At 38.7% G+C, this 15,086-nt stretch overlaps 1 protein-coding gene across 1 annotated transcript in view; it reads left to right on the top strand.

The window, feature by feature from the left end:
* The first annotated feature begins 5,762 nt into the window (after window positions 1–5,762).
* LOC133641201 (apoptosis-stimulating of p53 protein 1-like) overlaps window positions 5,763–15,086 on the top strand; it is a 20,124-nt gene continuing 10,800 nt past the window's right edge. The window contains exons 1-7 of the mRNA XM_062035135.1: window positions 5,763–5,771; window positions 5,872–6,040; window positions 6,113–6,337; window positions 10,003–10,206; window positions 12,482–12,632; window positions 12,704–12,741; window positions 12,796–13,142. Coding sequence (XP_061891119.1) covers window positions 5,763–5,771; window positions 5,872–6,040; window positions 6,113–6,337; window positions 10,003–10,206; window positions 12,482–12,632; window positions 12,704–12,741; window positions 12,796–13,142 — 1,143 coding nt within the window. The remainder of the gene's footprint in view (window positions 5,772–5,871; window positions 6,041–6,112; window positions 6,338–10,002; window positions 10,207–12,481; window positions 12,633–12,703; window positions 12,742–12,795; window positions 13,143–15,086) is intronic.

The following is a 15,086-nucleotide window of genomic DNA, read 5'->3' as shown; positions in this document are numbered from 1 at the left end:
ATTCCAGGAATTCCGTAATACCATTTCTCAATTCAACATGTTACTACTTCCAACATTTCTCAACCGATTTGAAAAATTCCAACACCAACCATTTCAACTCAGTCAGACCATTCAAGTTTTTTTTTTACCATTTTTAAAAAAATTCCCTCTTTTCCTGAAATTCCCAAATTTTTGGAAATTGCCATTGATATCAATGGGACATTCTTCAAAGCTCCACAATTCCACATTTTTCATCTGATTCAAACCGTTCAGACCTATTCGGGAATTGCGGGCTTTCCCTTGACAAATTCCAAAAATTCCCAGAATTCCAGGTTTTCCGGGACATTTTTCCTATTCAAAATGAATTGGCCATTTTTCAAGCTTCCACCATTTCCACATTTTTCAACCTATTCAAACCATTCCACCTTCAACACATTCCACCATCCTGGAAATTTAAACTACATTTTTTCCAAGTTTAAAAAAATTTCAGGACTTTCCAGATTTCCTGGTATTTCCAAAGCGCTATTTCCAACCTTTTTTTCTGGCGACTACTCCTCCCACATGTTTCAACCCACTTCAACCGTTCCACCATCAAAACATTCCTCTTAATCAGGAAAAACAACAAAGTTGCTTTTAAACTGGAAAAATTCCAGGAATTCCGTAATACCATTTCTCAATTCAACATGTTACTACTTCCAACATTTCTCAACCGATTTGAAAAATTTCAACACCAACCATTTCAACTCATTTAGACCATTCAAGTTTTTTTTACCATTTTTAAAAAAATTCCCACTTTTCCTGAAATTCCCCAATTTTTGGAAATTGCCATTGATATCAATGGGACATTCTTCAAAGCTCCACAATTCCCACATTTTTCATCTGATTCAAACTGTTCAGCCTATTCGGGAATTGCGGGCTTTCACTTGACAAATTCCAAAAATTCCCAGAAATTCCAGGTTTTCTTGGACATTTTTCCCATTCAAAATGATTTGGCCATTTTTCAAGCTTTCACCATTTCCACATTTTTCAACCTATTCAAACCATTCCACCTTCAACACATTCCACCATCCTGGACATTCAAACTACCTTTTTTACAAGTTTAAAAAAATGTCAGAACTTTTCAGATTTCCTGGTTTTTCCAAATCCCTATTTCCACCCTTTTTTCTGGCGACTACTCCTCCCACATGTTTCAACCCACTTCAACCGTTCCACCATCAAAACATTCCTCTTAATCAGGAAAAACAACAAAGTTGCTTTTTAAACTGGAAATATTCCAGGAATTCCGTAATACCATTTCTCAATTCAACATGTTACTACTTCCAACATTTCTCAACCGATTTGAAAAATTCCAACACCAACCATTTCAACTCATTCAGACCATTCAAGTTTTTTTTACCATTTTTTTAAAAATTCCCTCTTTTCCCAAAATTCCCCAATTTTTGGAAATTGCCATTGATATCAATGGGACATTCTTCAAAGCTCCACAATTCCCACATTTTTCATCTGATTCAAACTGTTCAGCCTATTCGGGAATTGCGGGCTTTCACTTGACAAATTCCAAAAATTCCCAGAAATTCCAGGTTTTCTTGGACATTTTTCCATTCAAAATGATTTGGCCATTTTTCAAGCTTTCACCATTTCCACATTTTTCAACCTATTCAAACCATTCCACCTTCAACACATTCCACTCATCCTGGACATTCAAACTACCCTTTTTTTTCAAGTTTAAAACATTTTCAGAACTTTTCAGATTTCCTGGTTTTCCAAAGCCCTATTTCACCCTTTTTTCTGGCGACTACTCCTCCCACATTTTTCAACCCACTTCAACCGTTCCACCATCAAAACATTCCTCTTAATCAGGACAAAAAACGAAGTTGTTTTTTAAACTGGAAAAATTCCCAGAATTCCAGGAATTCCGTAATACCATTTCTCAATTCAACATGTTACTACTTCCAACATTTTTCAACCGATTTGAAAAATTCCAACACCAACCATTTCAACTCATTCAGACCATTCAAGTTTTTTTCACCATTTTTTTTTTTTTATTCCCTCTTCTCCCGAAATTCCCAAATTTTTGGAAATTGCCATTGATATCAATGGGACATTCTTCAAAGCTCCACAATTCCCACATTTTTCATCTGATTCAAAGCGTTCCAACTTCAAACTGTTAAGCCTATTCGGGAATTGCGGGCTTTCACTTGACAAATTCCAAAAATTCCCAGAATTCCAGGTTTTCTTGGACATTTTTCCCATTCAAAATGAATTGGACATTTTTCAAACTTCCACCATTTTCCACATTTTTCAACCTATTCAAACCATTCCACCTTCAACACATTCCACCATCCTTGAAATTCAAACTACCATTTTTTACAAGTTTAAAGTTTTTTCACAATTTTCCAGATTTCCTGGTTTTCCAAAGCGCTATTTCCACCCTTTTTTCTGGCGACTACTCCTCCCACATGTTTCAAACCCACTTCAACCGTTCCACCATCAAAACATTCCTCTTAATCAGGAAAAACAACAAAGTTGCTTTTAAACTGGAAAAATTCCAGGAATTCCGTAATACCATTTCTCAATTCAACATTTTACTATTTCCAACGTTTTTTAACCAATTTGAAAAATTCCAACACCAACCATTTCAACTCATTCAGACCATTCAAGTTTTTTTTTATACCATTTTTAAAAAAAATCCCTCTTTTCCTGAAATTCCCAAATTTTTGGAAATTGCCATTGATATCAATGGGACATTCTTCAAAGCTCCACAATTCCCACATTTTCCATCTGATTCAAACTGTTCAGCCTATTCAGGAATCGCTGGCTTTTCCTTGACAAATTCCAAAAATTCCCAGAATTCCAGGTTTTCTTGGACATTTTTCCCATTCAAAATGAATTGGCCATTTTTCAAACGTCCACCATTTCCACATTTTTCAACCTATTCAAACCATTCCACCTTCAACACATTCCACCATCCTGGACATTCAAACTACCCTTTTTTACAAGTTTAAAAAGATGTCAGAACTTTTCAGATTTCCTGGTTTTCCAAAGCCCTATTTCCACCCTTTTTTCTGGCGACTACTCCTCCCACATTTTTCAACCCACTTCAACCGTTCCACCATCAAAACATTCCTCTTAATCAGGACAAAAAACGAAGTTGTTTTTTAAACTGGAAAAATTCCCAGAATTCCAGGAATTCCGTAATACCATTTCTCAATTCAACATTTTACTACTTCCAACATTTTTCAATCAATTTGAAAAATTCCAACACCAACCATTTCAACTCAGTCAGACCATTCAAGTTTTTTTTTTACCATTTTAAAAAAAATTCCCTCTTTTCCTGAAATTCCCAAATTTTTGGAAATTGCCATTGATATCAATGGGACATTCTTCAAAGCTCCACAATTCCCACATTTTCCATCTGATTCAAACTGTTCAGCCTGTTCGGGAATCGCTGGCTTTCCCTTGACAAATTCCAAAAATTCCCAGAATTCCAGGTTTTCCGGGACATTTTTCCATTCAAAATGAATTGGCCATTTTTGAAGCTTCCACCATTTCCACATTTTTCAACCTATTCAAACCATTCCACCTTCAACACATTCCACTCATCCTGAAAATTCTAACTACTTTTTTTCCAAGTTTAAAAAAATTTCAGAACTCTTCAGATTTCCTGGTTTTCCAAAGCCCTATTTCCACCCTTTTTTCTGGCGACTACTCCTCCCACATGTTTCAACCCACTTCAACCGTTCCACCATGAAAACATTCCTCTTTATCAGGACAAAAAACGGAGTTGTTTTTTAAACTGGAAAAATTCCCAGAATTCCAGGAATTCCGTAATACCATTTCTCAATTCAACATGTTACTACTTCCAACATTTTTCAACCGATTTGAAAAATTCCAACACCAACCATTTCAACTCATTCAGACCATTCAAGTTTTTTTCACCATTTTTTTTTTTTATTCCCTCTTTTCCCGAAATTCCCAAATTTTTGGAAATTGCCATTGATATCAATGGGACATTCTTCAAAGCTCCACAATTCCCACATTTTTCATCTGATTCAAAGCGTTCCAACTTCAAACTGTTCAGCCTATTCGGGAATTGCGGGCTTTCACTTGACAAATTCCAAAAATTCCCAGAATTCCAGGTTTTCTTGGACATTTTTCCCATTCAAAATGAATTGGACATTTTTCAAACGTCCACCATTTCCACATTTTTCAACCTATTCAAACCATTCCACCTTCAACACATTCCACCATCCTTGAAATTCAAACTGCCTTTTTTTCCAAGTTTAAATTTTTTTCACAATTTTCCAGATTTCCTGGTTTTCCAAAGCGCTATTTCCACCCTTTTTTCTGGCGACTACTCCTCCCACATGTTTCAACCCACTTCAACCGTTCCACCGTCAAAACATTCCTCTTAATCTGGAAAAACAACAAAGTTGCTTTTTAAACTGGAAAAATTCCAGGGATTCCGTAATACCATTTCTCAATTCAACATGTTACTACTTCCAACATTTCTCAACCGATTTGAAAAATTCCAACACCAACCATTTCAACTCATTCAGACCATTCAAGTTTTTTTTACCTTTTTTTTTTTTTTAATTCCCTCTTTTCCCGAAATTCCCAAATTTTTGAAAATTGCCATTGATATCAATGGGACATTCTTCAAAGCTCCAAAATTCCCACATTTTTCATCTGATTCAAACTGTTCAGCCTATTCAGGAATCGCTGGCTTTCCCTTGACAAATTCCAAAAATTCCCAGAATTCCAGGTTTTCCGGGACATTTTTCCGGGGGCGGTATAGCTCGGTTGGTAGAGCGGCCGTGCCAGCAACTTGAGGGTTGCAGGTTCGATCCCCGCTTCCGCCATCCTAGTCACTGCCGTTGTGTCCTTGGGCAAGACACTTTACCCACCTGCTCCCAGTGCCACCCACACTGGTTTGAATGTAACTTAGATATTGGGTTTCACTATGTAAAGCGCTTTGAGTCACTTGAGAAAAAGCGCTATATAAATGTAATTCACTTCACTTCACTTCACTTCCTATCCAAAATAATTTGGCCATTTTTCAGACTTCCACCATTTCCACATTTTTCAACCTATTCAAACCATTCCACCTTCAACACATTCCACTCATCCTGGACATTCAAACTACCCTTTTTTTCCAAGTTTAAACATTTTTCAGAACTTTTCAGATTTCCTGGTTTTTCCAAAGCCCTATTTCCACCCTTTTTTCTGGTGACTACTCTTTTCACATTTTTCAACCCACTTCAACCGTTCCACCATCAGGCTTTAAACCCTGCGGCTTATAAAACGGTGCTGCTAATTTATGTTTTTTTTCTTTGCTATATATATATATATATATATATATATATATATATATATATATATATATATATATATATATATATATATATATATATATATATATTCAGTAACATACATCCATAAACGTGGATGCATATGCAAAAGTGCAATATATTTATCTGTACAGTAATCTATTTATTTATATCTGCGCCTTATTGCTCTTTTATCCTGCACTACCATGAGCTCATGCAACAAAATTTCGTTCTTATTTGTACTGTAAAGTTCAAATTTGAAAGACAATAAAAAGGAAGTCTAAGTCTAAGTCAATTGTTCACAAATAAGTTTCTTGATAAAAAACACTTGTTGTCCTAAAATGTTTGTCGTGTGTTTAATTGTGATTAGAATGATCATTATTGAAGATATTGACATGTCATCTTTCTCAGTCTTTACTTATGATTCTATCCCTTCTTGACTTATTTGCCAACATGTGCAATGTCAGCCTTCCTTAGTTTTAGGACAGCCATAAACACTTCTTTGTTTTCTTCTGCTCCGTTTTCAGTGGCTTTTCTTTCACTTTCTCTTCCTGTCAATCAGCTCCCTTACGGCTATGGCACCTACCCCAGTGCCACCCACCAGGCAGCGGGGCATCACTGCTCCACCAGCTCCCTCCCTCGCTCTGCCCCTGGCACCCTGGGGTGGCCTCCAACCAGCACCTCATCTTTGTCCTCACAGCAAATCTCCGTCCCTCCAAACACCAACCAAGGTGAGTCTTCAAGGACTAAACATTACAAAGCTATGAAAGTCACGCCTTAAGTGCGTTTGCCTCTCCTGTTAGGCTCCGCCTCCAGCACCCGCTCATCCCCCCTGCCCCACCAGAGTGAGCGCACCGATCCTCCTCCGGCTGTGGCTGTACGTCCATACGTGCCCGACCATCCCTCCAGGCCCCAGTCTCCGAGGAGAGGCCCTGCCACCATGAACAGCAGCTCCATCTACAACATGTACCTGCAGCAGCCTCACACCAAACACTACGGATCTCTCACCAGGAGCAGCGGCAGAGCAAGTAAGGAATGACTGAGCAAAACATTGCATGTCAGTTCTATCAATAACTTCATGACTCCATGAAATAGATACACAGCTCTGATCAATGTCCATATTACTTCAAAGAAAGAGGCTTTTGTTATATATACAAAAGCTGACATACACTTAATCCTAGGAACACCATACATACCGTCAAGCATGGTGCTCTGGGCCTGTTTTGCTGCCAATGGAACTGCTGCTTTAAATGGGCCAATGAAAAAGGAGGATTAGCTCCAAATTGTTCGGGACAAGCTAAAACCATCAGCCCGGAGGTTGGGTCTTGGGCGCAGTTGGATGTTCCAACATCTTCATCCAAGCCCCACTATGTGAGCGTGCCGTCGGTCGGCATCCCAGCGAGAGTGGAAATTGTACAGTAAATGTTTGTTTTATTATGGTTAGCTTGTTTGTTTAGCACCGAGCAATGCTGCGAACGTTGTAGCGTCACAATAAAGCCGCATCCGTTTAGCACTCAGCTTCTAGAACATATTGCTCATCCTCTTTGTGTTCAGGCTCAAAAATATAAGGTTCTGGATCATCATTTTTCCCAAAGTTGGGTGTTCCAACAGGACAATGACCCCAAACACACGTCAAAAGTGGTAAAGGAATGGCTAAATCAGGCTAGAATGAAGGTTTTAGAATGGCCTTTCCCAAAAGTCCTGACTTAAAGTTGTGGACAATGCTGAAGAAACAAGTCCATGTCAGAAAAGCAACACATTTAGCTGAACTGCAGCAATTTAGTGGTCAAGTGGTCAAGCAGAAGCTTGTGGATGGCTACCAAAAGCGCCTTATTGCAGGTCAACTTGCCAAGGGACATGTAAGCAAATATTAACATTGCTGTATGTATACTTTTGACCCTCACATTTTCAGTAGAGCCATAATAAATTCATAAAAGAAGCAAACTTCATGAATGTTTTTTGTGAGCAACAAGTATGTGCTCCAATCACTACATCATAAAAAAAATAAGAGTTGTAGAAATGATTGGAAACTCAAGACAGCCATGACATCATCTTCTTTACACTTTTATATATATATACTGTATATATATATATATATATATATATATATATATGTATATATATATATATATATATATATATATATATATATATATATATATATATATATATATGTATGTGTGTACAGCTCCACTAATGGACATTGGAGTGTTACTTTCAAAGGCAAAATTAAAGTATTGCTAGAAACATAATTTTATATGTTGTTTATATATTGTATTATATGTATAGTACATGTTCCAAAAAGAAAAAATCATAAAACACCAGCAGAATTAGAGATATTACAAGTCAAAGTGAAGAAGCTTAGTGTTACGCTCATGACTTGGTGTAACTAAACATTACCCTATAAGATGAAGGCAATTGCATTTTATTGATATTTGAAATGTATTCAATGTTTATAAATGAATATTTAAATATACTAAATGTAAAAAAGGGAATAAATATTCAAAATAAGATCATTAAATGAAATCTAGTTTGGTTACGCCATCATGAGCGCAACACAAGGTTGTAAAAGTTTCAACAACAATTCTAAATAAGATGTCAAAAGCAAACTGAAATCAAACACACACAGCTTAAAGATTGATCAATACCTATTAATATTTTAGTAATGCATAAATATGATGATTTATCAAAATATAAAAGAAATATACCTGAACAGAACGCTCATGATGGTTACACCAAAAAGTAACGCTATGAATCACGTTTTCCCAAGTTTTTGGGGCATTTTTATGCTATTTCCAAGCATCTCCTTTTTATTATCGTTGATTTTAAATGGTCAAACTAATGCATATTATATATGCATGCCCTAGTAAAGAAAGAAAAAAAGTAATATATATTTTGATTGTTACATTTTGAAGTACATTTGTGCAGGTGGGTGCCCATTACCCAATGTACCCATTACCAGAGCTGTACACTTATATATATATATATATATATATATATATATATATATATATATATATATATATATATATATATATATATATATATATACATACGTACACTACCGTTCAAAAGTTTGGGGTCACCCAAACAATTTAGTGGAATAGCCTTCATTTCTAAGAACAAGAATAGACTGTCGAGTTTCAGATGAAAGTTCTCTTTTTCTGGCCATTTTGAGCGTTTAATTGAGCCCACAAATGTGATGCTCCAGAAACTCAATCTGCTCAAAGGAAGGTCAGTTTTGTAGCTTCTGTAACGAGCTAAAGTGTTTTCAGATGTGTGAACATGATTGCACAAGGGTTTTCTAATCATCAATTAGCCTTCTGAGCCAATGAGCAAACACATTGTACCATTAGAACACTGGAGTGATAGTTGCTGGAAATGGACCTATGTAGATATTGCACCAAAAAGCAGACATTTGCAGCTAGAATAGTCATTTAGCACATTAGCAATGTATAGAGTGTATTTTTTTCAAGTTAAGACTAGTTTAAAGTTATCTTCATTGAAAAGTACAGTGCTTTTCCTTCAAAAATAAGGACATTTCAATGCGACCCCAAACTTTTGAACGCTAGTGTATATGTATATATATATATATATATATATATATATATATATATATATATTATATATATATATATATATATATATATATATATATATATATATATATATATATATATATATATATATACCCATATTTTGCAGGCCTGTCAGGTAACATTTTTATACTTTGGGGATCCTGAAATTTCACAAGTTCAGATCCTGATTCTAATTGTAACAAATGACCATGCCAGAATGAAGTGGGTTTGCTTTATTTGATGTGATTTTGTTTGGTTTGCTCTGGTTTAGTTTGGTTTGGTCTATTTATTTAAAAAATTGTATTAAATGTTTTCTTTATTTATTTTATTATTTGTATTTTTTTGTCTTTATTTTTTTCCAATTAATTTAATTTAATTTAATTTTATTTTGTTTTATTTTGTTTATGTATTTATTTTATTTTATTTTATTTTATTTTATTTTATTTTTTATTTCATTTGAATGTAGCTTGAGCAGCGGCACACGGCCCAGAGGGGCGATGCAGAGAACCACCCGGGCCCTATTGACATGTTTTCTTCTATACGTTTGGACTCCTTCTTGAGGCCCCTAACATACACCAAAAGTCCCAATATTGTGCCGGCGTGTCAGATATGACGAACTATTTTACACTTTGGGGGTCCCGAAATGCTTGCTGGTGGGTCAGGGCATGGAGAACTAGAACCCCGTGGTGCAAAGGGGGCGAGGGCCCGTTTAAACGCTGCTCGCAGCTTGAATGTTATTTTGAGTCACTTCTAGTTCCTATTGCCTAAAGTACATCATTAACAGCTCCAGTTTGTAGTTTCGTTATGGATACCCACAATACCACTTTCCTTGAATCCACTATAAACTTCCCCGTTTACTTCAAGGAACAGACCAAGTGTTCCCAAACAGGAGACTTGAACGGCAGACGTGTGTTTTCAAGCTCTGCTTTCTCCTTGGCACTATTGCTAGTTACTTTTGTGTACTCTGTGGGAAATTGGCACATCTGTAGCACACCAAGAGTTCCATACCAAACAAAACTACAATACCAGATAGACTCCGGATGTTTGGTGTTGTTACAAAGTAAACAAAGATGAAGTCAGCACTTTCTGACCCGTTTGCTCCCCCCCCCCCACAGTCTATGGCAAACCCATCCTGCCGCCATCTTCCACACCTCTGGCCGTCCTCCAGGGAGGAGGCAGCAGGACAGCAGAAGATGCTCCAGACAAGGAAGAAGGACAAGAAGTTGGAGGAGGAAAAGCTGATGATGGTCAAGTCCTGCCTCCTCCTAACGTGGACAACATCCCTCGTCCTCTCAGTCCTACCAAGCTGACTCCAGTTGGTAGGTCACACCATCAGTGAGGAGGTCTTTAAGAGCTGTGTTGGATCTTGGCTGGATGGCAGCCACAAATAACTCACTTTTACCACATTTAATGTTACCGAATGGGATAAATTCATGTTGTCCTCAAAATTCGACACACAATACCCCATAATGACATTGGGAAATGTTATTTTTTTTTATTTATTTAAAATAAAATAAAAAAGTTGTGCCCATTCCTTTTTGCAGCACCTCTCAAACGCCATCAGGTTGGATGAAGTGTTGGTTTTCATCCAGGATGTCTTTGTACATTGCTGCATTCATCTTTCTCTCTATCAGGTTGGATGAAGTGTTGGTTTTCATCCAGGATGTCTCTGTACATTGCTGCATTCATCTTTCTCTCCATCAGGTTGGATGAAGTGTTGGTTTTCATCCAGGATGTCTCTGTACATTGCTGCATTCATCTTTCCCTCCATCAGGTTGGAGGAAGTGTTGGTTTTCCTCCAGGATGTCTCTGTACATTGCTGCATTCATCTTTCCCTCCATCAGGTTGGACGAAGTGTTGGTTTTCATCCAGGATGTCTCTGTACATTGCTGCATTCATCTTTCCCTCCATCGGGTTGGTTGGGAAGTGTTGGTTTTCATCCAGGATGTCTCTGTACATTGCTGCATTCATCTTTCCCTCCATTAGGTTGGATGGGAAGTGTTGGTTTTCATCCAGGATGTCTCTGTACATTGCTGCATTCATCTTTCCCTCCATCAGGTTGGAGGAAGTGGAGGTTTTCATCCAGGATGTCTCCGTACATTGCTGCATTCATCTTTCCCTCCATCAGGTTGGAGGAAGTGTTGGTTTTCATCCAGGATGTCTCGGTACATTGCTGCATTCATCTTTCCCTCCATCAGGTTGAATGAAGTGTTAGTTTTCATCCAGGATGTCTCTGTACATTGCTGCATTCATCTTTCCGTCCATCAGGTTGGATGAAGTGTTGGTTTTCATCCAGGATGTCTCTGTACATTGCTGCATTCATCTTTCCCTCCATCAGGTTGGAGAAAGTGTTGGTTTTCATCCAGGATGTCTCTGTACATTGCTGCATTCATCTTTCCCTCCATCGGGTTGGATTAAGTGTTGGTTTTCATCCAGGATGTCTCTCTACATTGCTGCATTCATCTTTCCCTCCATCTGGTTGGATTAAGTGTTGCTTTTCATCCAGGATGTTTCTGTACATTGCTGCATTCATCTTTCCCTCCATCAGGTTGGATGAAGTGTTGGTTTTCATCCAGGATGTCTTTGTACATTGCTGCATTCATCTTTCTCTCCATCAGGTTGGAGGAAGTGTTGGTTTTCATCCAAAATGTCTCGGACCATGCTGGATTCATCTTTCTCTCCATCAGGTTGGATGAGGTGTTGGTATTCATCCAGGATGTTTCAGCACATTGCTGCATTCATCTTTCCATCCATCAGGTTAGATGAAGTGTTGGTTTTCATCCAGGATGTCTCTGTACATTGCTGCATTCATCTTTCCCTCCATCGGGTTGGATTAAGTGTTGGTTTTCATCCAGGATGTCTCTTTACATTGCTGCATTCATCTTTCCCTCCATCAGGTTGAATGGGAAGTGTTGGTTTTCATCCAGGATGTCTCTGTACATTGCTGCATTCATCTTTCCCTCCATCGGGTTGGATTAAGTGTTGCTTTTCATCCAGGATGTCTCTTTAAATTGCTGCATTCATCTTTCCCTCCATCAGGTTGGATTAAGTGTTGGTTTTAATCCAGGATGTCTTTGTACATTGCTGCATTCATCTTTCTCTCCATCAGGTTGGAGGAAGTGTTGGTTTTCATCCAGGATGTCTCTGTACAACCTGATGGAGGGAAAGATGAATGCAGTAATGTACAGAGACATCCTGGATGAAAACCAACAATTCCCATCCAACCTGATGGAGAGAAATATGAATACAGCAATGTACAGAGACATCCTGGATGAAAACCAGCACTTCATCCAATCTGATGGAGGGAAAGATGAATGCAGCAATGTACAGAGACATCCTGGATGAAAACCAACCTGAACGGGTATAAGTTCCAAAGATGGGTGTGCCAATCTTGGGTCATCCTATTCAAAAAGACTTGAGGCTGGAAAGTATTGAGCCAATGCTTTTTCAGTTTTATATTTTTAATACATTTGCAAAAAATAAAAACATTTTGACATTGTCACTATGGGGTATTGCATGTAGAATTTTGAGGACAAACATGTATTTTATTGCACCGTCCATCTAAGAGACTGAAGTACCGTCATCTCTCTTCAGCCTACTCCCAACTTCGGTACCAGAGCGATGTTGACCTGGAAGTCCTCCGCCGCCGCCTCAGCAACGCCCCACGACCCCTGAAGAAACGCAGCTCCATCACTGAACCTGAGGGCCCCCAGGGCCCCAACATCCAAAAACTACTGTACCAGAGGTTTGTGTTGGACTTAATGAGACCAAGTGTTCCCATCAGTACTGAAAGATTGTGGACTTTTGGTGGCGCAGGTTCAACACCTTGGCTGGAGGCATTGACGGAGTCTCAGGTAGGGTCATGTGACCTCAGTGACGTGTCCAACGTATAAGCAACTTTCTTGCAGGCAACACCTTCTACCAGCCTGACCGTCTTCTGGGGGACGTGGACAGCAGCCACTCGGCAGAGGGGAACGTCCAAGAGGGTCCGGCACCAGAAGACACGGAAGTTCAGAACCTGAACCTGGACTGTCGTCGCTTATCTCCGGCGGCCTGCGAGACGTCCGGTGAGGCGACGACCACGGGACAAACCAAACACAACGGCTCCCAATGGCCGCCAAGCAGAGGTGCCTCAGCTCCCGTGAGGCCCGAAGACCAGAATAAAAACAACTCGGATTCTAGTCCGGCCCGTAAAGTCACGAGTCACGTTTCGCCCTCGCCGTCACCGCCTGCACCTTCTTCACAGCCTCCTAAGGTACTTCCTGCTCCCTTTGTCATCTTGCTACGTTTGTTTAGGTCTTTTGTGTAGTCTTATTCCACACTGGCCGCTTTGCAGGTTCCAGAATCGATTCTGGATAAAATCGTTACTCCCAAGAATCAAATTGAATCGGATCGTGTAGTGCCCAAAGAACGAGAAAGAAGATTCGAACCAGATGCAGAATCGACAATCGATTCTGAATTTAATTGTTGGTCCCATGAATCGAATTGAATTGAATCGTGTAGTGCCCAAAGAACAAAAAGAAGATTTGAACAAGATGGAGAATCGAGAATCAATTCTAGATTGAATAGTTGCCCCCAAAAAACGATTTGAATCGAATCGTGTAGTGACCAAAGAACAGAAAGAAGATTCGAACAAGAGGGAGAATCGAGAATCGATTCTGGATCGAATCGTTGCCCCAAAAACCGAATTAAATTCAATCAAGTAGTGCCCAAAGAACAGAAAGAAGATTGGAACCAGATGCAGAATAGAGAATCGATTCTGGATCAAATCGTTACTCACAAGAATCTAATTGAATCGTGTAGTGCCCAAAGAACAAAGAGAAGATTCAAACAAGACGGACAATCGAGAATCAATTCTGGATCGAATCGTTGCCCCCAAAATCCGAATTGAATCAAATCGTGTAGTGCCCAAAGAACAAAAAGAAGATTCGAACAAGATGCAGAATCGACAATCGATTTTGGATAAAATCGTTACTCTCAAGAATCGAATTGAATCGTATCGTGTAGTGACCAAAGAACGAGAAAGAAGATTCGAACCAGATGCAGAATCGATTCTGAATTCAATCTTTGACCCCAAGAATCAAATTGAATTGAATCGTGTAGTGCCCAAAAAACAGAAAGAAGATTCGAACAAGATGCAGAATCGAGAATCAATTCTAAATTGAATCGTTGGTCCCATGAATCGAATTGAATCGGATTGTGTAGTGCCCAAAGAACAAAAAGAAGATTCGAACAAGATGCAGAATCGACAATCGATTTTGGATAAAATCGTTACTCTCAAGAATCGAATTGAATCGTATCGTGTAGTGACCAAAGAACAAAAAGAAGATTTGAACAAGATGGACAATCGAGAATCAATTCTAGATAAAATAGTTGCCCCCACAAACTGAATTGAATCAAATCGTGTAATGACCAAAGAACAAAAAGAAGATTCGAACAACATGCACAATCGACAATCGATTCTGGATTAAATCGTTACTCCCAAGAATCGAATTGAATCGGATAATGTAGTGACCAAAGAACGAGAAAGAAGATTCGAACCAGATGCAGAATCGAAAATCGATTCTGAATTCAATCTTTGACCCCAAGAATCGAATTGAATCGTGTAGTGCCCAAATAACAGAAAGAAGATTCAAACAGGATGCAGAATCGAGAATTGATTCTGAATTGAATCTTTGACCCCAACAATCGAATTGAATTGAATCATGTAATGCCCTAAGAACAAAAAGAAGATTCGAACAAGATGCAGAATCGAGAATCAATTCTGGAGCGAATCGTTGCCCCAAAAACCGAATTAAATTCAATCAGATAACAGGAGACAGGAGACAGGTAACACGAAACAAGATAAGAAGAGACAGGAAACAGGAACAGGATAAAATGAACCAGGATAACAGGAAACAAGATAACAAGACCAGGAAACAGTAGACAGGAAACAGGAACAGGTAACAGGATAACAGGAAACAGGATAACAAGAGACAGGAGACAGGAAACAGGATAACAGGAAACAGGATAACAAGAGACAGGAAACAGGATAACAGGAAACAGGATAACAGGAAGCAGGAAACAATCATGAAGCCCTGACTGGGGGGCGAGGCAGGCATAAATACCAGCCAGCTGACTGACAACAGGTGTGCCAGGCTGCCAATCAGAGACAGGTGAGAGGAAAGAGTGCTCAGGGAGACAAGCAGGAAATGGAAGT

This window comes from Entelurus aequoreus, linkage group LG23 (genome assembly GCF_033978785.1).
Source record: "Entelurus aequoreus isolate RoL-2023_Sb linkage group LG23, RoL_Eaeq_v1.1, whole genome shotgun sequence".
Lineage (NCBI taxonomy): Eukaryota > Metazoa > Chordata > Actinopteri > Syngnathiformes > Syngnathidae > Entelurus > Entelurus aequoreus.
The sequence above is the reverse complement of the archived record's forward strand: the minus strand, read 5'-3'. Positions and strand labels throughout refer to the sequence as shown.